We start from the raw sequence: 23,251 nt of genomic DNA, 5'->3' as shown, positions 1-23,251 counted from the left end.
TCTGCAGCATGTGGCACCTCAGTTCTGTGACCAGGGATCAAACCTGCATCTCCTACACTTCAGTATTCCTGCCTGGAAAATCCCATGGACAGAGGAGCCTGGCAGGCTATAGTTCATGGGGTTGCACAGAGTCGGACATGACTGAGTATGAACGCATGCACACTACTGCATTGCAACGCAGTTTCTTAACCACTGGACCACCAGGGACGTCCCTCTATTATTCTTCTACAGATACAAAAGTGTTTCAAAACAAAATGACTTTTTAAAAACTGAAAGAAAAAAAATTTAGTCACAATCATTTGTTTGAGAAAGATGGGGTTCACCACTTACAGCCAAGGAGACACAGGATGAACTGGGGCCTGGAAAAAGCCTCCGAGGACCACGGTTACCACTGGTGGAATTCAGCTCGATCAAGTGCTCATCTCCTAGAGGGCTTGAGAAGATCATGCGCCCAGAACAGGGAAGAAGCCCAAAACAATATTTAAAATTAAGTAATAGAAAATAAAGCTCTCAAACCATGTGAATCTTTGACCTTCAGGTCAACAGCAATCAAGGTCCAGAAGGACCTCTGCACAGGCTTCAGCCAACAACTGTGACGTTTCCATGATACGTGATGTGTCCACTGGACTCAACATGGCCCAGTGAGGGCAGAAGAATAAGAGAAACCAAGGACCTTTTGTGAGAAGAAGTGAACGGACAGATGCAGGTATACTCACAACACAGACAGTGACAGACTTACAGAGTATGTTCAGAGCTATACAGGAACCGGTCTATTGCAGAAGAGCAGGAAAAAACTGGAGACAGAGGAGCAGCCACTTTTAGTTGAAACAGAAAACAGCCACAGAAGTTGGGGGAAAAAACAAAAAACAAAAAATGCAGAGGTTAGTGTACAGGTGATCTTAGCCCAGCTGAACATTCTGCTAGAATCAAAGTGCCTTTAGGGGAGGGTAAGGAAGGGAGCATAATTATTGCACAACACGGTTATACCACGCAGTACCTCTGAAAAGCACTTTTATAGCTAGAATCTCATTTGAGTCACAGAAATGCTTGGGAGGTTTATACTGTAGGTTGCTATCTTAATTAACCAAGTCAGAAAACAGGCACCGAGAGGGAAAGTTACCTGTCCAAGGGCACCGGGTAGTTAGCATCTGAGGCAGAACCAAAGCCAAGTATTCTAAATTATCTTTTATGGTATTATGGCCAAGCTATGTACAGAAAGCCACCCTTTTTCCTTCCCCTTCCTCTTCGTCATCACTAACTAGGCCTTGTCTTGTATTCCATACATGAATCATCCCATGTAATATACACAATACAACATCCCCGTATATAATGTTGCACATAATATTCAAGCCAGCCTTGTGAAGTAGACACTATTAACTCTCATTTCCTAATGTGGAACCTGAGGCTTGGAAGCAGGCTTGACTGTGACCAAAATAATCTGGTTAGTAAGAGGGATGGGGGGGTTCAGATCTATGACCTTTGAAAACAGTTCAAGGAGAAAGACTTAACCAAGAGAAGACTGAGAAAACACTGGAAGTCGTGTTGATTGTTACATAATGTTGAGTAAAGTTAAAATGGTTTTGTGGGGAAAAAAAAAAGAGGGAAAACCATGATCTGACCTCAAGGCCTTCTGACAGAACCACACACATTTAAAGTGAGCATCTTGATCACAGAGCCTCCCTTCTAAAAGCTAGAGCAACCTATTCCCCATCTCCATCCCCATCCCCATCCAACTAGCCCCCAGTAGATTCTGGATCAGGCAAGGAATGAAGCTCATCTTGAGCTCTGGGTCCCATTCCAAGAAAGAAAAGCCACGCATGGCTTTCTTATATTTCCCAGAGATACCCCAATCTCCGCATTAGGAAACCCCATCCAAATACTTCTTCATACCTTCAAGACACCAGGTTCTAAAAGGCTCTCCTAGCTCTGCCCACTTCTTCCCTCAACAAGACATCAAATTTCACTTTTTCATGAGGCAAGAAGCCAGGTAGAAAGCCAGGAACCTGGAGTCAGAATTGTTAAGGGCAAGCTGATTAAAACAATTTCTTTTTCTTTCTCCAGGGGATCGTCCCAACCCAGGGATCAAACCCAGGTCTCCCATATTGCAGGCAAATTCTTTACCAGCTGAGCGACAAGGGGAGCCCAAGAATATTGGAGTGGGTAGCCTAACCCTTCTCCAGTGGATCTTCCCAACCCAGGAATCGCACCAGGGTCTCCTGCATTGCAGGCAGATTCTTTACCAACTGAGCTATCAGGGAATAATTCATCATAAGGATAAAAAAGCACAGACCATACCCTCTTTGCCCTTCTTCCCTCTTCTTTAGCTAACTCCCTATGGTATGTCCATGATGAGGAATCTTTGAGAATGTAGTTGGGTAGGCCACTTCCTCCTTTCAGCCATCTCTGGCCATCTCAACATGATATTCCCTTTCCCTCTTTTAATCAAACATAGCCCTTTCTGCCTCTATAATTTACTTGACAATATAAACTGCCTTTGTGATAGCCTTTACTGTGTCTTATTAAATACAACTGTACATACACTTAGATAGCGTATTTCCAGATAAATTACTCTTGTGGGAAGGAACTATGACTTATTCATCTAGTAGTTTTTACTTTACTGACCATTAGCCAAACAATGGTGGTTGAGAGTCAAATATTCAGAATTCTAATCACAACTTCATTACTTAGAAGCCTCACAACCTCAGACATCCCTATACCACAGTTTCCTCATCTGTCATAGAGATAAAAACAGTATTTCCCTCAGCTAGCTATGGTGAGACATGATCATATTGCTCATCGCGCCTGGCATGGTGCTCATGAACTATTAGCCAGTATTGAGCTGCTGCTGCTAAGTCGCTTCAGTCATGTCTGACTCTGGGCGACCCCAGAGACAGCAGCCCACAAGGCTCCACCATCCCTGGGATTCTCCAGGCAAGAATACTGGAGTGGGTTGCCATTTCCTTCTCCAATGCATGAAAGTGAAAAGTGAAAGTGAAGTCGCTCAGTCATGTCCGATTCTTCGCGACCCCATGGACTGCAGCCCACCAGGCTCCTCCGTCCATGGGATTTCCCAGGCAAGAGTACTGGATGGGGTGCCATTGCCTTCTCCAGTATTGTGCTAGTCAAACATTAACTACATGATTTCACAGTGACATGGACCCACATGTTTTTCTTCCTTCAACTGGTTCTCTCTAGCCCTTCATTAGCCTGATGACATGCTTTTAATATCCTTCACAATCAAGGCTCTCCTAAGGGTTACCGTAACAAGTACAATGTCTATTCTATGAAAAGTTTCAATTTCAATAACTCATATATGGTATGGCTCCTAACAGTAGGAGCCAGGGTGTTTCCGAGTGCAAGAGGAGCTGAGAAACTCCATGGCTCTGAGCTTCCACAGTTCAATAGATGCCAGTATTTGTGTGGGGCTGAGATTATACATAGGATAATACAAACTACTATAAATAACTAATACTACAAATATATGTTAGACCTTAATAATTACTTAATTAAAATTTTAATTACTCTTGTATTACCCTTACTGCTTTTAATTACTGTAATTACTCTTACATCCTTTTAAATGTGAGTAACAATATTGTTTTTCTTGGATATAACCCTTAACGAGTTTAATGAGCAAATTTTGGGAGTGCAATGTATAGGTAAGTTATAGACATGTCTGAAATAGTAGCAATTCTAGGGGAAAAAAACTTTCCTTATAAAAATCTCAGAAGAAGATATAATCTTACAAACACTTTTTTTGCTCTGCATTACACTTAAACATGGGGGATGAGATTAAAATTACACATTGCAGAAATGTTAAGATGAAATTTAAAATATTAGTATAAAATAAGAATTTATATTTTCATAAATTTTATAAAATGTCTTAAAGACCTTATTCCCTGTCCCTTGTCCATGTCAGCCTTGCTGAATAGTTTTCCTGTGACCTCTGGCTGTTTGAATTTTTACTGGCTGGAGTATTAATGTAAGACCTCGCCCAGCTAAATCTACATTTTTATATACAGAGATTTTCCCTTACATTTGTACTGTAGACCATGATCTTATAAAGCCTTTGACATACATCATTTTATTTTTTACCCACCACGAACCTAAGAGGTTGGTATTGTGAAAGTATGAGCAGAAAAAAAATCACACGTTCCTTCCCTTGCCCAGACAAGACATGTAGAAGACCATGCTAACTGATCAGCCTTACCTTTCTTAAATTCAAACATATTTGGTCCAGGCAGAGTCTTGGCCTGGCAGCTTGGGACAGAGCTGGGGCAGGTCACAGACCCAGGAAACAGCACTGTGACGGCTGCTTTGGCTACTGTTTGGATGCAGCTGTGACAGGCTGGGGATTGGTTGGTGGTTAGCCAACTGCCTGACAGCAGGTGTTAGATAAACTCAAAGCCAAAAAGACAATGCTTGGTGGCAGAAAGAGGGAAGAGGTCAGACAGAGAGCTGGCATCCGAGATAATGGCCGGGAGTACTTCTAACACCCGGATAGCTCCTGCCACCTGCTGTGACTAAGAACCTTGGCTTTCCTGATTAGCTCAATCTCTGTTACGCTTGGAGGAATTCTTTGCTACTAGACAGGGTCTTATCCACAAATACTGAGTTAATACCTTAAAATCATTTGCCATAAGCTCAGAGGATAAGCCTGTATCTGACCCAAGGTAGGGACCCACAGCAGTATCCTCCCTGGGAAAGGAGGTCATATTATCCTCTTCCTCAGACTGAGGGCTCTATGTCTTTGGGACAACAGTTGAGGACCAAGTCTCAAAGTTGTTTTTAAGCAAAGCTTAATGCCATAACCAAAGACAGCTTCCCCTAGCATGGCAAATCCTTAGCTACAAAGTGTACTTTCATAAATTCTGCCCTATACATCAGGGACAACGATGAAGCTTCTTAAGGGTAATTTTCATTATTTTTGCAGTAACAATATCAGGAAACACAACTTAACATACTGCCCAACAACAGCGTGTTTTTTTAATCTACTGCCTTAAAAACATCTGACCTGAAGTTGTTCTAAGCTAAAGCTGATTGGAAATGACTGGGACTCCTTCCATGAGCTAACTTTGAAATATCACCTATTTTTACAGTCATTAACTCACTCTGAGGCTGCACCACTAACGATCTTAACAACTTGCTGTAACATCACTCTGAGGGCACACTTTGCTCAAATCAAGTTTGGCTAAAGCCAAATAAAATACAGTTCTGATCTGACTACATCAGCCCTGCTGTCAAAAATGTCTTGGCTCCTTACCTCACTCTTCCCTATGCTAGGGACCTCTGCTTGTCCCTAGTGGGAGGCTAAGTTCTGGCACATTCTGAAGCCACCTCTGCCCTGGATAGGAACTATTAGATAGGATCTGGCTGCTGTTGATGAATTTCACTCTCTGTAGCATTAACAATGAGGTCCTGCAGGGGGGTTGTGTTTGTTTGGTCAGGGCTTTTTCCATTAGGTTTGGTCATCAGCAGTTGGCTGGTTACAAATGCAGCCCTAAGATCGAATGGCTGGAATCCAATTATCCCAGCTTCCTGTCTGCTGAGCCCTGCCAGGGAAGAACACAGTCATGTTTGCCTGCCTTGTCAGGCTCCCAAGACTCAAAGTATATCATTTGGAGAAAACTAACAAACAACAGATCCTCAGATGTTTTGATGGAGAGGCAACATGGTGAGGAAAGAGGATGCACTGGTCCAGAACACAAAATCTAACGCTATTCCATATTCTGCCTCTTTCTGGCTCAGTGTCTCTCCTTTCATATCTTTGTGCTTTCGTTTCTCATTTATTAGAGGGAGATCACAGCACCAGCCACTGGGCTGTTGGGAGATTTTAATGAGATGTTGTATGTGAAAGAGTTTTGAAAACAATAATGCTGCTGCTGATGATCATGATAATAACAAAGTTAGCTGACATCTACTGAGAGCCTATCATGAAAGGGCACCCTAGTGAGTATTTAATAGACACCATCTCATTTAATCCCTACAAAAATCTTTGGAAAAATTGATGATGGTGGTAATAATGATATTAATAATAATAGCTAGCATTTCTTAATTGTTTACCATATACTGGCCTCCAGTGTCAGCATTTTATACATGTTACATCATGTGAAATAGGTACTTATTATTATCTCTATAGTCAAAGTTATGGTTTTTCCAGTAGTCATGTATGAATGTGTGAGTTGGACCATAAAGAAGGCTGAGTGCTAAAGAATTGTTGCTTTTGAACTGTGGTGTTGGAGAAGACTCTTGAGAGTTTCTTGGACTACAAGGAGATCAAACCAGTCAATCCTAAAGGAAATCAATCCTGAATATTCATTGGAAAGCCTAATGCTGAAGCTGAAACCCCAGTACTTTGGCCACCTGATGCAAAGAGCCAACTCATTAGAAAAGACCCTGAAGCTGGGAAAGATTGAAGTCAGGAGGAGAAGGGGATGACAGAGGATGAGATGGTTGGATGGCATCACCAACTCAATGGACATGAGTTTGAGTAAACTCCAGGAGTTGGTGATGGACAGGGAGGCCTGGCATGCTGCAGTCCATGGGCTGCAAAGAGTCGGACACAACTGAGTGACTGAACAATGTGATGTATCTCTAGGTGGTAATGTTATATGTGATTATCTCATTTTGTGGGGCTTCCCATGTGGTGCTAGTGGTAAAGACTGAAGGCGGGAGGAGAAGGGTTTGACAGAGGATGAGATGGTTGGATGGCAACACCGACTCGATGGACATGAGTTTGAGCAAGCTCTGGGAGATGGTGAAGGACAGGGAAGCCTGGCATGCTTCAGTCCACGGGGTCGCAAAGAGTTGGACATGACTGAGTGAACAACAACAAACTGACACATATAAGAAAAACTGGACACATCAGTTGGGTAATCTGCTCAAGATTAAGCTGGTGGAAAGAGGCCACAAGGATCCAAACACAGGCATTCTGATTCAACAGGAGTTGGCAAACTTTTTCTATAAAAGGCTTGATGTAAGAATTTTAGGTTTGGGGACCACATGCCATTTCTGTTGCATATTCTTCTCTTTTGTTTTTTTCTGAGAGGGAAGTCTGTTTAGTTCTTGTTATTGTTGAGTTTTCATACCCCTTTACAAATGTAAAATCAATCTTATCTCAAGGGTTACACAGAAATAGGCCAATGGCTGGATGTGGCCCACCATAGTTTGATGACCTTTGCTCTAGAGATAACTTCAACTTTACAGATAAGGAGACTAATGCTCAAAATACTCAAGTACTTAAGTCATTGAAATCAGGATTCTAATTCAGTTTTATTGGCTTTCATAAAGTGTGTTAACCCACACTCTATTGCTTTCACATATGCTCTTAAAATGTAAGATATTTTTGCTGAGCTAGGGACAATATAGTCATCCCAGTCAATTTCCAAAGAGAACAGGCTTTTCCCTATTTGAACAAATTTCCTATATCTTGTCTTTGGGACAAGATAACAGTCTGAGGTTTAGCAGACCCAATGCTATGTACAGTGCCTAACACATAGTAGGCATGCCATAAATCTCTATTGAGTGAAAGATTTCTGATTAGATTCAGCAATTAACCAAGATCTCAACCATTTGCTCAAATTCTCTAGACCTTGTGTTTGAGTCTGTAAATGAAGGCAATGACATATTCTTTGGTTTAGCTCATAGGGAATCTATACCAATTTATGAGATCATTTCCATAGAGCTATTTGGGGGAAAGATATTATGTAAAGAAATATGATCTTCACAATGAATTGTTCTGTTGACAATAATGGCACTTGGAGACTCTGCTTACGACTTTGAGATACATACATCACTAGCCAGAAACAGGACAATAAGGATGAGTCTGTGACTTCATCAAGTTAATACTGCTGTATCCACCAATACAGTCTTATAACAAAGTGGAGATTTTCATTTTAACCTTGGGTTTTTACTTCAGGGAATAAGTGAACTTCTTGGAAATGTATTCAAAATTCTTTCCAGATTTCTAAGGGAAAGGCTATAGATTATATCAGACTCTCAAAAGAGTTTTATTATACCCTAACTGTTAGGACTACAATAAAATTGATGCATTGTAGTTTCCACCTGATGAGGAAAAGGGAAAGATAAAACCTGCCAGTGCATAGTGATCAGTGCTAGGTTTTCCAGATGTCCCTGACAGTATGATGCTTTGTTATACTCTCAAGATACCCACTTAGGATCCTATAGCAGCTCCCCAGTTCCCCACTAGCACAGGTGTCTGGGTCTGGAATCCATCCAGAAGATTAACCAACCATCCATGCTGGGTGAGTGACCAACACTCAGAGAAACCAGGAGGGTAAAAACAGCTACAAAATGCAGCAACAGGGCCTCTTCCATTTTTACCTTTGCCCTTGAGATCAGGGCCACAGAGGGTGTCATAACAAGCCCAGAGATCTTTTCTCCCCCCATTACTAGCACTTAGCTAGCATTTAGTACTGGATTGCTAATAATAATATTACTCTGCATTTGTTGTCCATTCCTATATATTTTAGAAAGAATAGTGTGTCTTAATTAACCTCACCAAACATCACTTTTTGCCTGGTTTTCTAGTTTTTGTAACTGTGTCTTTCCCTGACTACAAATATTATAGCAATTGAAGGCCTGTGCAAAAAAAAAAAAAAAAAAAATTGATTTGTTTCTCTCTCCTCTAACAGCACAAAAACCTTTGTCAAGTGAATAAATAAAGTTCGGTATCTGTGAGGTGGGCTATGGAATTTGTCTCATGAGAAATTTGGGACCCAGAAGGGAAGTGGCTTGCCAGAAGTCACCCAGCTGGTGACTCACAGTGGGATCAGAATTCATGATTTTTTTTTTTTTCACATAGGCTATCACAAATGAAACCATCAGTTACAAAGGAAGGTTTAAATAGAAAATAAATGCCAGGAAATTAGAAAATAAACAGAGACTGCTACTGAGAGGGCTTCTATTAGATGAGACAGAATTCTGGAATGACTTTGGCATTTTACTTTTATAACTCAATGTTTCCGGAAGGCTTTGCATTGAGATGAGGAGATGCAGTAATAAGGGTAACCCTGATAAAACCACTCTTTGCTGGTTCCTTCCATTGACTCACATCCCCTTGACCAACTGCCCACTCTCTGGCCAGCTGGTACGAAAGGTTCACTAGAAATGGTGCCTTGGCTCAGTCATCCAGGGGCTTTTCACTTGAAATTATGAATCCCTGGCTTGATTTCCCTTTCACAAAGCCTTAGTAATGGATGACTCACAGTCTCCTCCATGGCAAGTTCCTGAGGATGATAAAGAGAGATTGCTATAAGGCTTCAGAGAATGAATATGGGGTGTGGGGGGGGGCTCTGTGTTCTGACCAAGAATTTCATCATCAAGCAATGGCATATGGGCCCCCATTTGGACCCTGCTGACAAGAAGACTATATTCTAATGATTACCATGCTAATTCAGGGGACCAAGGCTGGAATGAAATAATATAACCCTTCAATGACATTCAATACTGAGAAAGACTCAATTGAAATTGAATTATGTGATCTCAACCAAGTATTTTAAAAATAAAGATAATGTCTGACCTTTTATCAAAGGCTCTAGACCAATTTAAAAGACTATCCATCCAGGCTACCAAGATACCCAGACATATTATAAAACATCTTCTAATTTTGGAAGGAGGATCTCTTTAAAGTTTGATGACATTGTTTCTACACAGGCAGAAAAACAGAGTATGAACTCTGAACTCTTAGGATAGACAACTCTATGCTCGTATCCTGGCTTTGCTCATTATTACTTGTATAACCTAGGTTCAGAAACTCAGTCACCCTCAGCCTCATTTCAGTTATCCATAAAATGGATTATTATATAAAATGACAATGAAAATAATAATAAAATACCAATTATCTGCCTGGTAGTATTGTAATTGCTATCATATATAAAATTTAATTTAAATAATATAACCTCATAAGTCAGGTAGCAACACCTCTATTTCACTCATGAAGAAACTGAGACTCAGAGAAGTTAATTAACTCATCCAAGGCAACTCAGCTGGCAACTTGGGAAGGATTCAATATAGTCAATACTATTTTTGAGAATTAAATGCTATATTACATGTAAAGCCTCAAAATAGTATTGACATATCTTAGGTACTCAATAAAGTTGTGTCCCTTTACCATCTTAAAAGGTAAAGTGCAGCTACTGCTTAGGAAACTCATGAACTGGAGAAAATGAAGAGACATTTTAGGCTTTCCATAATAAGACACTGAATCAACTAAACTCTGTTTCCTGCCTACGCACATGATACAAATCTTCTCTGACTCTGTAACCAAATATCTTATCATCTCCAGCTTCTCCTGAATAGTGTTCACAGTCTGCCCTTTTCTGGATTAGACACCTGACATAGAAATAAACTTGCCACTTTCACCACTTCCCCACCCCTGGTTTCTCAACTTCCTTTCCATATGTCTCTACACGCGGCTTCAGAATTTCAAATGTCATGGAATCAGAGTACTAATAGTAACAGGTACACTTCAGTGAGTGTATATGCCAGGGACTATGCTCCACTGTTTATGAGCTTTAACCCACTGAACCTCACAACAACACTCTACAGGATGGGCTATCGTTATCCCTCCGCTAAGAAGAAACAGATGCCAGAGAGTCACGAACTTTCTCAAAGTGATGCACAGTCAGTAACTGGAAAAGCCTGAATCTAAACCCATGTCTATCTAATGACAAAGCCCAAGCTCTTAACCACAAAATGCTTCTCAATTTATATATACAAAACTGAAGGCAGATAGAGGCAGGGACATGTGGAGAGTCATACAGTAAGTTAGGATGCTGGGAGAAAAGGACACATTTCCTGACATCTCTTGAGCATGCTGTATCATATCCTAGCCTGGGCAACTCCCACATCCTTGGCCTGGACCATCCAACATTCACTCCATTCTCTGTGCTGTGTCAATAAATGCCATTACAGGTGAAATGGTAGCCAGTGCTCTCTAGGATTATACAATGTCAAGTAACTCACAATTCAGTCTGATTCACCACCATGTTCTATAAACACAAAACTTTAAGCTTAAGTTCTTTTTCAACAGGCAGACATGAACCAAAAAAGGGGGGGGAAAGCTTGCCATAAATCATGGAAATAATGGTATTTTAAAACTCTAGTCTTAAAAAAAAAAAAACTCTAGTCTTTTGCTACTTTCAAGAAATATGATAAAATCTTGATTTTATTCAAAATGGTCACAGGAAAATTTTCTTCTTATCAGAAAGCTGCAGCTACTGCAGTGGATGGAGAATTGATTTGCGAGTTGAAAGAGCTAAGCAGGATGTGCAGTGCAGATGCTATAAACAAAAGCAAGTTCTTCCAAATAAGTAAATTCAATGAATTTATTGAAAAGCTTCAGTGCATAAAAACCTGTGTTGGGCACAAGAAAAAGGTGAAAAAAATGATGATTGATAAGAATTGGCTCTTGTCCTCAAGGAGCTCAAAATCTGGACTCTGGAAGGGAAGCTCAGAATAGGAATCATTAATGAACCATGAGGGCTTCCCTGGTGGCTCAGATGGCAAAGGGTCTGCCTGCAATGCAGGAGACCCAGGTTTGATCCCTGGGTTTGGAAGATCCCCTGGAGAAGGAAAGGGCAACCCACTCCAGTATTCTTGCCTGGGAAAACCCATGGACAGAGGAGCCTGGCGGGCTCCTGTCCATGGGTTCAGAACGAGTAGGACACAGGTGAGCAACGAACAATACAAACCACACTGAGAAGCACAGAAAAAAGTTATAAGAGCACAAATAAAGTGCTTCAGGGGCTTAAATAGATGAAAAAACCTCACACTGTCTTGGAGGCTGGAAGAGACTTCAAGTAGAAGGTGGTATTTGAGATAGACCATATAAGAGATGCTAAGAGATGCATGCCCAAGGGAAAGAATAGAAGAATCAATAAACTGAGGATGAAAATGTGAAGAGCATGTAAGGGGAACACAGAGCAGACGGCTCGCTTTGTAGGGATATAACTATGTATAAAGAGAAATAACTGGAGGCAAAACTCTGATAGACTTAGAAAACTATGGGCAGCCCAGATCTGGTTAACAATGAGGAGTCCTTTAGTCTTCCCTTGTGGCTCAGCTGGTAAAGAATCCGCCTGCAATGCGGGAGACCTGGGTTCGAGCCCTGGGTCAGGAAGATCCCCTGAAGAAGGGAAAGGCTACCCACTCCAGTATTTTGGCCTAGAGAACTCTGTGGACACTTCATTGGAGGAGTCCTTTGGAGGTTTTGATCTGAGAAACGGCATGCTCGAAGTTGTGTTTATAGCCTAACTCCCCAGTCTGAAGGTGATAGCATCAGTTGTAGAAGGATGATGTAAGTAGGATGAAGATTTAAAAAATGCATGAGAAAAATCTACTGATTACATAACCAGATTCAATTTCCTTTTATTTCTGATGAAATGAATAGTTTTATAGGAAATCACTTTCTGGCTAGATAATAATTGACTTTTTAACTTCCAGTTATGTGCTATTTGGGATTAGCATGGCTTCCCTGGTGGCTCAGATGGTAAAGAATCTTCCTGCAATTCCAGAAACCCAGGTTCAATCCCTGGGTCAGGAAGATTCACTAGAGAAGAGACTCTTGCCTGGAGAATCCCATGGCTAGAGGAGCCTGGCAGACTATACAGTCCATGTGGTTACAAAGAGTCAGACACAACTAAGTGACTAACATTTTCACTTTCACTGGAATTAACATACGTGAAATAAATGAAGAATCGCTATAAATGTAAGCAACACTTCATGGAGAAATAAGGGAGGCAAAAGGAAAAAGACAAGAAGAGAATTATCTGTGTTAAGGATGGTTCTTGTTGCTAAAGAGAACAGGTATCAGGTGGGTCGAGTCCCCTCAGCTAGTGACACTGGGGAGAAAGGCTACACTTGGCAGGGTCTGGGTTCCATTTCCCCATTTCTGGCTCTAAATAATCTCTTTGTTCTTGGGGAAATTCCAGGCTAACTTCCATGTGATGGAAAAATGATACCTACCTTGTAGAGTTTCAGTTAAAATACTTCCCATAAAGCCTGGCCCATAGTAACTTACTGATATGATAGTTCTCTGCCTTGACACAGCAGATGCTTCACAGGAGGTGAAGGCTCAGGTGGCCATTCTTGATGGATGTTTCAGGAGATGAGGCCTTTTCTTCATGGAGGAAGAGGTTCTGCAAATAAGTTCAGTTCAGTTCAGTTGCTCAGTCATGTCCGACTCTTTGAGACCCCATGAATCGCAGCATGCCAGGCCTCCCTGTCCATCACCAACTCCTGGAGTTTACTCAAACTCATGTCCATCGAGTCAGTGATGCCATCCAGCCATCTCATCCTCTGTCGTCCCCTTCTCCTCCTGCCCCCAATCCCTCCCAGCATCAGGGTCTTTTCCAATGAGTCAACTCTTCGCATGAGGTGGCCAAAGTATTGGAGTTTCAGCTTCAGCATCAGTCCTTCCAATGAACACCCAGGACTGATCTCCTTTAGGATGGACTGGTTGGATCTCCTTGCAGTCCAAGGGACTCTCAAGAGTCTTCTTCAACAACAAAGTTCAAAAGCATCAATTTTTCGGTGCTCAGCTTTCTTCACAGTCCATCTCTCACATCCACACATGACCACTAGAAAAACCATAGCCTTGACTAGACAGACCTTTGTTGGCAAAGTAATGTCTCTGCTTTTTAATATGCTATCTAGGTTGGTCATAACTTTCCTTCCAAGGAGTAAGCATCTTTTAATTTCATGGCTGCAATCACCATCTGCAGTGATTTTGGAGCCCCAAAAAATAAAGTCTGACAAGTGTGATTCTGAGGAAAGTCATCAGGAAAAATGGCTCACAGGAATCTTACAAATGTTTTAGAAAAATAAAGAAGGAAGGAAAAGCCAAGCACCATCACAGACTTTCAGTGGAGAGTGCCTTATCCAGCTGCTTAAGGTTTTTAGATGTCAAGAAATCTCCTTCCAGCAATGGATCGTAATGAGTAGAGATGAGGAAACCCAGATATACCTGTTCTCCATCCTACACCTGTTCTCCATCCTACTTCAAGCTATTGCAATGGAGTTCCAGGTAAATCTTGTGTATGAAGAAAGAGCTTTTATTTGAAAACCTAATTCTTGCCCACCCTCTGCATTTCATATGTGAGATGATGGTGGCCCCAAGGATTAAACAGAAGAACTTGGGTGAGTACACTGCCCCTGACTGCTGATGGGGGTCTTTCTATCACCCCATTCTCAGAACAGTTAGGACCTGAATTTCACTGACTTATATTCTGGGCCTCAAATTCCAGGAACTCCAGAATCCTGAGTTGTTCATGACACAGAAAGAGGAGGCACATGATTAACAACCTCAATTCAAGACCGGTGAATATACACTATAACCGCCACACTGACTTGAATGGCTCCTATGGCGTATGCCATAGGAGTGGCTGGGTATGCTGAGAGTGGCTGGGCTGAAGCCTTCCCCATGCCCTTTGTGGGATGACCCATGTAAGAGAGATATGTCTTAGTACTTGAGGCTGACAAAGGTGACAGGCAGACAGGCAATATCACATTATCTAGGAGTCCTGGGCTTCTGTCTTTACCTTGAAGAGAGCCTGACGCTTGAGACAGAAAATTCTCCAGGGTCAAACATCCAAAGCTTCTGAGGGGTGAGTTGGGCTATGAGATAACAGAGAAGTTGCAGAGAACTGAGGCATGGGATTGACTTTGGCATTTTATTGTATACTCAAAATTCTCCTAATAGTTTTAAGACATTAGATTTCCCTCCATATGCAATTCTATAACATGTAAAGAATGCACAAATATAAACATATGTATTTTATTAATGTTTATCAATAAATAGAATTTATCAATTAAAAAAACAAGGCTCCTGTTTTTCCTAGAACATATTCTTGGGAACTGCATCAAAAAGTGAATTGCATCATAAAGCCAAGGGTATAGGAAAAAATTAGAATCAGAGGTCCTAGTACTTCAAAGCTTTAGCTTCAAATAAATCATATGTGTAAGTAACAATTTCATAAAACAAAAATATAACCATCATTAAAACTTGCAAGTCTTTGAAGATATATATTTAAATCCCATGTTCTGTATAATGGACACACATGTACTTTATATGTTGATTACACAAGGGGACTTAGTTTGCTGGATAATGCATGAGTGGCCCCACTTGTAACTCTGCTTTATTAAAAATGTAAACAAAATGAAGGTACTATCTAGATAACACTAAGTGATAATTAACAATAATTTACATAGACTATCAGATTTTAAAAAATCTCAAAATTATTTGCTTCAGTATCTCAGTAGACTCTTTATATAACATTATCAGCTTATCATTCATGATTTAATTCATGTTGGAGGGTTCTTTTCATATATATATATATATATATTATATATATATATATAGAGAGAGAGAGAGAATTAACAGGGTGGGGACAATTTCGATGACCCAAATCTTTGTCTACATAAATGTTTTCATGGCAAAAAGGTATATGAATTTATTCCATGTGACTCTGAAGGTACATGAAAAATTAGGCTCATTATCACAAAATTTAGACTGTAGTCCTCATCTCTCTCCACCTACCTCTTTACTTTGAGAACAACAAAATCCTTTCAAATGAGAGTGTTTGTGATGCACAAATTTGCAGTGTTGGTGTGTTTTGGGTAGCCTAGAATAATCAAATGCAGAAGACTAAATTTGGGAGATTGGATCCCCAAAAAGATGATCCCTTGGTATTGTTTTTCAGTATAGAAAGCTCACTCTCTAAACTGGTCCACCTCTTGGTGAAGAAATTCTTAGCCTTTGACTACCCAGGAGCACTCAAAGTAATTCAAAGTGATAGTAAACAAAATGGCATTTTATGATTTACAGAACATCTTCACAAAAATTATCTAATTTATCTCCACAACAGCTTCATGAAGGAGGCAGGAGAGATTGTTTCTGAGGCCAGAGAGGTACAGTTACTAGTTCACGGTCACACAGTAAGTCACAGCAATTGATTCAGGGCCCGTGCAGCTTCTCTTCTTCCTCATCCTTACTGCACGTTCATGCAAGTTGTGGACAGTGTGGGCAGCAGCCCAACAGATAGAGTGTGAGTTTCACTGCCAGGTTCAGGGCCTTGCGGTTCAAAACCTTGCTGATCTCTCCTTTGTATTAGAGGAGGATCATCCTCCTAAAGGTGGCTGCCTCCTAAGCTCCAATCTTGCTAACGGCAGAGGGACAGTGACTTGAAAAAGCACAGGCAGTTGGTCCATCCAAAGTCAATGTACAAGACAGGACTTAGATAAACTTTCTTCATATATGATGAGACTAGGTCCCCAGATGAATCTGCTCCCACTGATCAGTGACAACCCCAGGCCACACCAGGAGCATTTCAGCATGGCACAACTTCCTTAACAGCATTTGGCAGTTCTAAGTCACATTTCTCATTAGAGTCTTTTCCTGTTCCCTAACAAGTGATTTTCTCCACAAAAAAAAATTGTAAGCCTTTGCAGGACTCAGAATTTTTTTTTTTTTTTTTTTTTTTTGCGTTTGGATTGTTTGACAGCAATCTTTTCTTTCTCATTCCAAAGTCTCTTCCAGGCTGGTGCAATTCCAGAAATAAAGTAAACATCAGTGGAAATGATACCTGACTTCTTAAACAGAAGGAACAAGGACAGTATGATGAAGTCCTGAGATGCTATCAAACCACAGCCAAGACCAAAGTGGACACCTCACAGGGTTCTAGGATGTGGCGGTGTTTACCTCCCTGGGACCTTCACTCTGGGACAGGTGGCAAGAGCTGTGAACTCAGTTTTGAATGAAAAACATCCAGGTTTATCTAAAGGGCAAAGCTGGCAAGGTCAAAGGTCTAGAAGGCCCAGATGAGGTGGCTAGTTCCTTTGAAACCAAGTCAAAAGGCAGGCAGGTCACACCTTTTCGAGGTAGCTGATAGCTATAGCAGCATCCTGTTGTCATAGAAACAGAAAGGAATCTTAGAGATCCCCTGGTCCAAACTTCAGTTGATAGATGAAGAAAGTAAGGTACAGGGAAGGAAGGGCATGGGTCGCGATCTCACATCATGTTAGAAGTGGAGCCAGGGCTGGAATCTAGGTCCTCTGGCTTCAAGTGAAGTGCCGTTTTTCCACCCTGAGCACTGCTTGGTCCTGCTCCTCCACCCGGGGAAACTGCAGTGAGTGACAAGTCTTGGTAGCATGAGCCTCCAACAGTTCTCTCCTTTGGAAGCAGCAAGGCCAGATTAAGGGTTATAAATTGGTACCATGGACTTTGCCACAAGCTCACGAGAAAGATTCCAAAATCTTTCAACAAACACTATGATGCCGCTGGTCCTGCCCAAGGCTCTCGAGGAAATGGTTTGTTCTAGGAAAGTGAGCATCTCAGAGCAGGAGGGCTTGAGGCCATGGGACTGATGGGGAGCCGTCTATCTTCTGCTTCCCTCCGAGGTTGCTGCAGAAATGGTTTTCCTCTGAAAGACTGTTGCCCTGTTTCTTCCATGGTGAATAATTGGAGCATGTCCTGAAGAGAAGGACTGACACGGACATAAGAAAGAGCAAGTAGAAGTCTGTGACGGACACGGGAAGACGCACAGTTGGACCCAGACTCTGGTGGAAAGTGTATTAGTGTCTGGCATAGAGCAGGACAGAGATGAGCCAGTGAGAAGTCTGAACATGGCTGTGACAGACACGAACAAGCAAGAGATGTGTGCTTTTGGAACAGAACTCTGACCAAGGCAGGCGCAGGGAGGATGTGTTTTGGCAGTGCATGTGAGCAGGCACAGCAAAGAAGGAATATTTGGAAACGTCTATGATTGAGATAGGACACAGTGAGTGATCATGTTTGGAACATGAGCAAGACAAACCAGGCATAGTAAGGGTATATACTGGGGACAACAGAGACTATGAGGCAAGGGTGACTATGAGGCCGGAAAGAGGGAAAGCTAGGAAACAAAACGATCCCTTCCAGGGGGATCTCTGGAGAAGAACCTTCCAGTGAACTAGGGGGCCACCCGGTCCCCTGCCACCTGCTGGAATCCTGGAGGAAAAGCTCGATGGGCACAGGGCACCTGCACCAACAGATGGAATGCTGGGTGAAGAGGACACCGGGTGCAGTCATGCACAAGCAGCAGCTTAGGACCTGGCCCTCTCCCGGAGGGATGGCTGTCTTCAGGGTCACTGCCCCAGGGGCCTAAGTGTCACTGGGCTGTGCAGCCACCAAAGGAGAACTTGCTGGGGGGTGGGACTGACTCTCCCATTGGCCACCACATTCCACTGCATCCCTAGAGAGGGGAGAAGATCACAGAACCTCAGAGTTGGAATGGACAGATAGTCTGGGGCAAGAACCCACCCACTGCAGGAAAGCCCCTTGTGCCATGCAGACGGGTGGTTGTTTAGCCCCTGCTTAGGAATCTCCCCTGACCCACCAGGCCACATTATTTTTGAGCGACTTTAGTTATTGGAAATAGCTTATTCATGTTCTGCCAAAATGAGCCTTCCTACAGCTTCTACCTAGTGGAACTACTATGCCCTCCAGGCCCACTCAAAATTCTTCTCTCTGCTAATTATATCCCCCAAGTTTTCTCTTCTCCAGGCTACACATTTCCATTTTCTTTAATAGTTCATTATATATTATGGTTTCCAGATGATTGCCCATAATAGTCACTGTCCTCTAAACACAATCCTTATTAAAATTATCTCTCTTGGAATACAGAACCAGGAAAGAGCCCAAATCTACATAGTGAATCTGATTTATGTCACAAACTTTTCATCAATTTAGTTTACTTCTATGGATGTGATTAAGTTCATTTCTGACAATGATAATATTCTATTGGCTACATGTTTAGTTAATTGCCAGGTTTTATCTTTTTTGATACAAACAGCTGTCAATTCCTGTGGTTCTTTACTACACTGGTGCAATTTTTATTTATATGTATATTTGTTTATTTACTCATTCACTTATTTTGCCAAAATATAGGATATTACATTTGTCTCAGTTTAATTTCATTTTATTGATTTGGTATCATTTTAGTCAACTGAGATCATTCTAAATCATAACAATTTCAACATTCAAGATAGGATTATTTAGCACTGACTCAAGTGAGACTTTAAGGCTTCTACAAGCACATAAGAAGATCAGATATTCAGGATAGGGGGACACATGTACACCCGTAGCTGATTCATGTCAATGTATGGCAAAACCCACCACAATATTGTAAAGTAATTAGCCTCTGATTATAATAAATAAATTAATTTCTAAAAACATGAAAAAAAAAAAAGAAGATCAGATAACTATTGCTACCTAGATCTTTCAGTTTAGTATCATTTGCCTTTTAGATATTTAATTTTCAGTCAAGAGAAAAAAAAACTATTGATCACACAGGGATAAACCAGAACCCTGTGGTACCCCAACACAGACTAGCCTCCCAGCAAATGGGTAATCATCAGTGTGCCTGAGAATGGTGCCTTGCTGAAATGTCTCTGTCAAGCAGTAAGTCTGTCCTGATAGATAATGAAATGAGTTGACATGAATTATTTTTTAATGAGACAACACTGACTCTTGCATACATACCATTTGTGTAATGACTGTTTTCAATTTTTGGTAAGGTCTATTTCAAGTTGTGAGGCTACAGTTTCTGGAGTCTACTTTATTCTTTCTTTAAGAACTAGGGCAATATTTACTGATCTCCAGGCTGCTATCAAACCCTGAATCCACAAAAGAGCACCAGTCAGAGGTCTCTTCAATCAGTTCCTTTAATCCCCTGAGAAATATTAATAATACATCTTGGCTCAGAGACAGTTAAAAGCTTTCCATAAATCTCAGGCAGCAACTTTCTCCCTGTGATGTTCTCTTCTTTCCAGTTGGAAGACTATTCTTACTGAAGCAGAATATGTAAGATTTCTTCCCTAAATAATGAGAGCTAACTATTTTTGGGTTTTCTACTTGCTCTGAACATAGCTATTGATTCATCCTTAGTTATATTTTCCTTCGTTCAGATTTTTCACATGCCATTTTCAAGCATGAGCTCCCTAGAAAAATTCAAAATGCAACCTCATGTCTTTACATACCCCTTGTATTTTCCTCTGTTTTATTCACTGACCATATCTATTAAAAGAAAGACTCACTGAAGAGAAAGGAAGAAAGAAAAGGAGAGAAGGAAAGAGGAAGGGGAGAAAGGAAGGAGGGGAGAGAAGGAAGGGTTTCTCATTTCTCACTGGCCAAATTCCTTTTGTATCATACTTTTTATTATTATTAGCAACAATAAAAACAATCACTCATTAGGGTAGCATCTATGTGCCAGGGCCTGGGCTAAGTGTGTTATACGCATTAATTAGTATAGTTTAAACCCATTTAACAGACAAGGAAACTGAGTTTCAGAGTTAAATAATTTGCCCAAATTTATTCAGTTAATAAGTAAATCAGAACTTAAAAATTCTGGTCAGTTTTGATTCTAAAATCTGGACCCTGAATTGTCCTGATACACTGTCACTCATCATCTTAAGAACCATTACTGCTAAGTTCAGGGTTCAGGTTCTGTGTCTCCAGCATTTCCATGTCCCATTATGAGGGACTCTAGGGTAAAGGGAATATGCACATGGGTGTACATTACATCTACTCCTCCTATGGGAAGCCTACAGTATGATGTGTCTTCTTCTTTTACTGAAACACAGTGTGACTGGGACACTAATACGGAACTCTTTCCTCTTGCCCACTAAAGGAGCATCTTTGCCAAGAGGTGCACACATTTTCTGTGATGCAGAACCAGGGAGACTAGGTGGAAAAGGAAAAAGAAACTGTGAAGTCAGGATAGCAGAGAGTAAAGGAAGGGGTTAAGTGAGTAAACATCACAAAGAATGAGCAGAGGGGATGGAAGACAGAGCAGGAAGACCTGGGATAAACGGAACCACTGAGCTGGGTGTGTGGAAGGCTCCAGAGCAGTTGTGGAGCTTGGGAGGAGGTTCTTTGAGAAGTATCTCCATCAGGTTACACTGGTTCTCTCATATAATCCTTCCAGATAGTCAATTAATGATTGAGACTTCTGCAGAATTGCCATTGGATGCTTGGTACCACTCTTTTTATTCAGATAATATCAATATAGCTCTTGTCAAGGAGAGAAGAAAGGAAAATATCCCAGCCTCCTAACTCCATGGAGAACTCACAATCCACTCCCTCTCAGCAAAAAAGAGACCTGAGAATAATGAGGGGGTGATCTTGTGTCCTGGTTGGCCTGTGTCAGCCTCAGTTTACACTACTGTAGTGTAACAATTAAAGGTTTAAAGTCTTCTCCTTTTCAGGTCTTCATTCAAGATACAGAATCATGGTGCAGTATGCTGTCCCCCAAGAGATATTGTTCCCACATCTGTCCATGGAATCTTCCAAGCAAGAATATTGAGGTGGGTTGTCACTTCCTACTCCAGGGGATATTCCCAATCCAGGGACTGAACCCACATCTCCTGCATCTCCTGCATTGGCAGGTGAATTCTTCACCACTGAGCCACTGGGAAGCCTCATACAATGGAAACATGACTTTAACAGTCAGTGAGTACCTTTCACTTTCAACTGCAAGGCCACCCTATTAACTAAGCAATGCAAACAGTAAACCAGGAGACAGGAAGCTAGATTCTGACATCTTTTTAGCCTTCAGTCATGGCACGCCTCTGATGACTGAGTCCCTTTCCTGTGCCTCATTTTTCTCATGTGTTAAACCAGGAAGATAATCTTTGACATTCTGGTTCTATGAGTAGCAGAGATGGTGGGTGACAGATGCAGACCTTCTGACTGGGCACCAGCTGTGTGTGGGACTGTTCTCCAAAGCTGTGGGTATTTGAATTTGGCTTTTAATATTCTATTGTTAGTATCTGATACTTTATATTCTGTGTGGAGGGAGGAGGTTTCTCTGGAAACACAGAAAGATAATTTTGGGATCTGTATTAAAGAATCTGAAATACTTCAATTTCTGAATCTGTGAAGTCACAGTGCAAAGCTGTTAAATATATCTGGCTAAGATAGGACAGGGAGGGGCCAAGATGCCGCAACTTAAAATGCAGCGAGATCACAACTGTCTTTCCTCAAACATATGCTTGATCAGAAACATTGGCAGAGCCACTCAAAACCCCTGATGCAAAACACCATTAAAAAAGAATCTCTGATATTTTAACAGATGAGTTTTTAAAATGCAATTTCTTGTTTTAATAGTTTTAGTAAAATCCTCTACAATTCATGAAACATTCTTATATCACTATATCATTCCACAAATAACCTTCAACGTAACTCTGTAAGGAAGGCAGGTAGGTACAATGTAGGGGCATGGATTAACTGATAGGTAATAGTGGATCTAGTGCTATAAATCAGGTGGCCTGCCTCCCAAATCAGGAATTCTGTCCACTGGGAAACATGGAAATCATTGTATGGTGGGAAGAGCTTTGTGATGAAGTTTAATATGAATGGTTGATGAGACAGAGTTAAAATTACAATTGTTCCAGAAGAAGAGGGAGAAGGAGGAAGAGAAAGAAAAAGAGGAAAAGAGGAGAAGAGATCACTAAGTCATCTTTCACAAAACTGTCCAGAGACTGTGTGCATCAGAGTTATCTTGAATACCCATAACAAATCCAGATTCTTAGGACCCACACACCAGACCTCTAACGACAGCGTGGGAGTAGGGAGTGGGGAGAGGGCAGAGGTGAGGAGGGGAGAGCAGAAACCTGCATTTTTTAAAAGGTGCTTTCATATTATTCTTGGGCACATGGAAGTGTAAGATTCCCCGAGGAGGTGAATGTCCAGTTATTTTACTCACACCTGAAGCAGAGTTTAGCAACAGAAACAAAGGGAAGAGAAAGGACATGTGAATACAAAGAACTAGAGTTTGAGGCATTCAGTGATTCTTCACAAGGGACCAAAAAGAAAACATTGAATTGCATGCAAACAGTTCGTTTTAGCTGAGTGGACAAGTGGTATTTGTTGGCTTTTATGACATTGATGATAAAATGAGGAAAAATTTGGTGATGAATCATAAAAATGAGATAGCAAAAAATGTAAATGCACAAAAAACGAGTTGCACAAAGCAATATTTTTAAGGTGTTTTTTATGTGATGAAAAAAAAAGAATGACTGGATACAACTAACTGATAAAAACTAATAGAACTGTTTATAAACAGTGAGCATATAAACTTGTATTGAGTTATTAGTAAGTGTAATGGCCCAGAAGGTGACAGTCTAGGCCAATTTCTTCATTTGTCTTTAGAACACTATCAACCAGAACAGAATTTTGACGCTGGAAGATCCAGTA

At 41.1% G+C, this 23,251-nt stretch overlaps 1 protein-coding gene across 13 annotated transcripts in view; it reads right to left on the bottom strand.

Moving 5' to 3' along the window:
* The window catches only part of HTR4 (5-hydroxytryptamine receptor 4), a 184,035-nt gene that overhangs the window by 14,802 nt on the left and 145,982 nt on the right, over positions 1–23,251 (bottom strand). For 9 of the 13 annotated variants that reach the window (XM_043465033.1, XM_043465030.1, XM_043465037.1 and 6 more), the window contains one exon: positions 14,683–18,248. The exons of 3 other annotated variants lie outside the window; for them this stretch is intronic. In XM_043465033.1, the coding sequence (XP_043320968.1) occupies positions 18,158–18,248 (91 nt within the window). In that variant the 3' untranslated portion in view covers positions 14,683–18,157. Of the gene's footprint in view, positions 1–14,570; positions 14,635–14,682; positions 18,249–23,251 lie in introns of those variants that run through there. One more of the 13 variants, XM_043465039.1, reaches the window with a different exon arrangement.

This window comes from Cervus canadensis, chromosome 4, assembly GCF_019320065.1.
Source record: "Cervus canadensis isolate Bull #8, Minnesota chromosome 4, ASM1932006v1, whole genome shotgun sequence".
Classification (NCBI taxonomy): Eukaryota; Metazoa; Chordata; class Mammalia; order Artiodactyla; family Cervidae; genus Cervus; species Cervus canadensis.
Note: the sequence above shows the minus strand (reverse complement) of the source record. Positions and strands in the feature narration are given on the sequence as shown.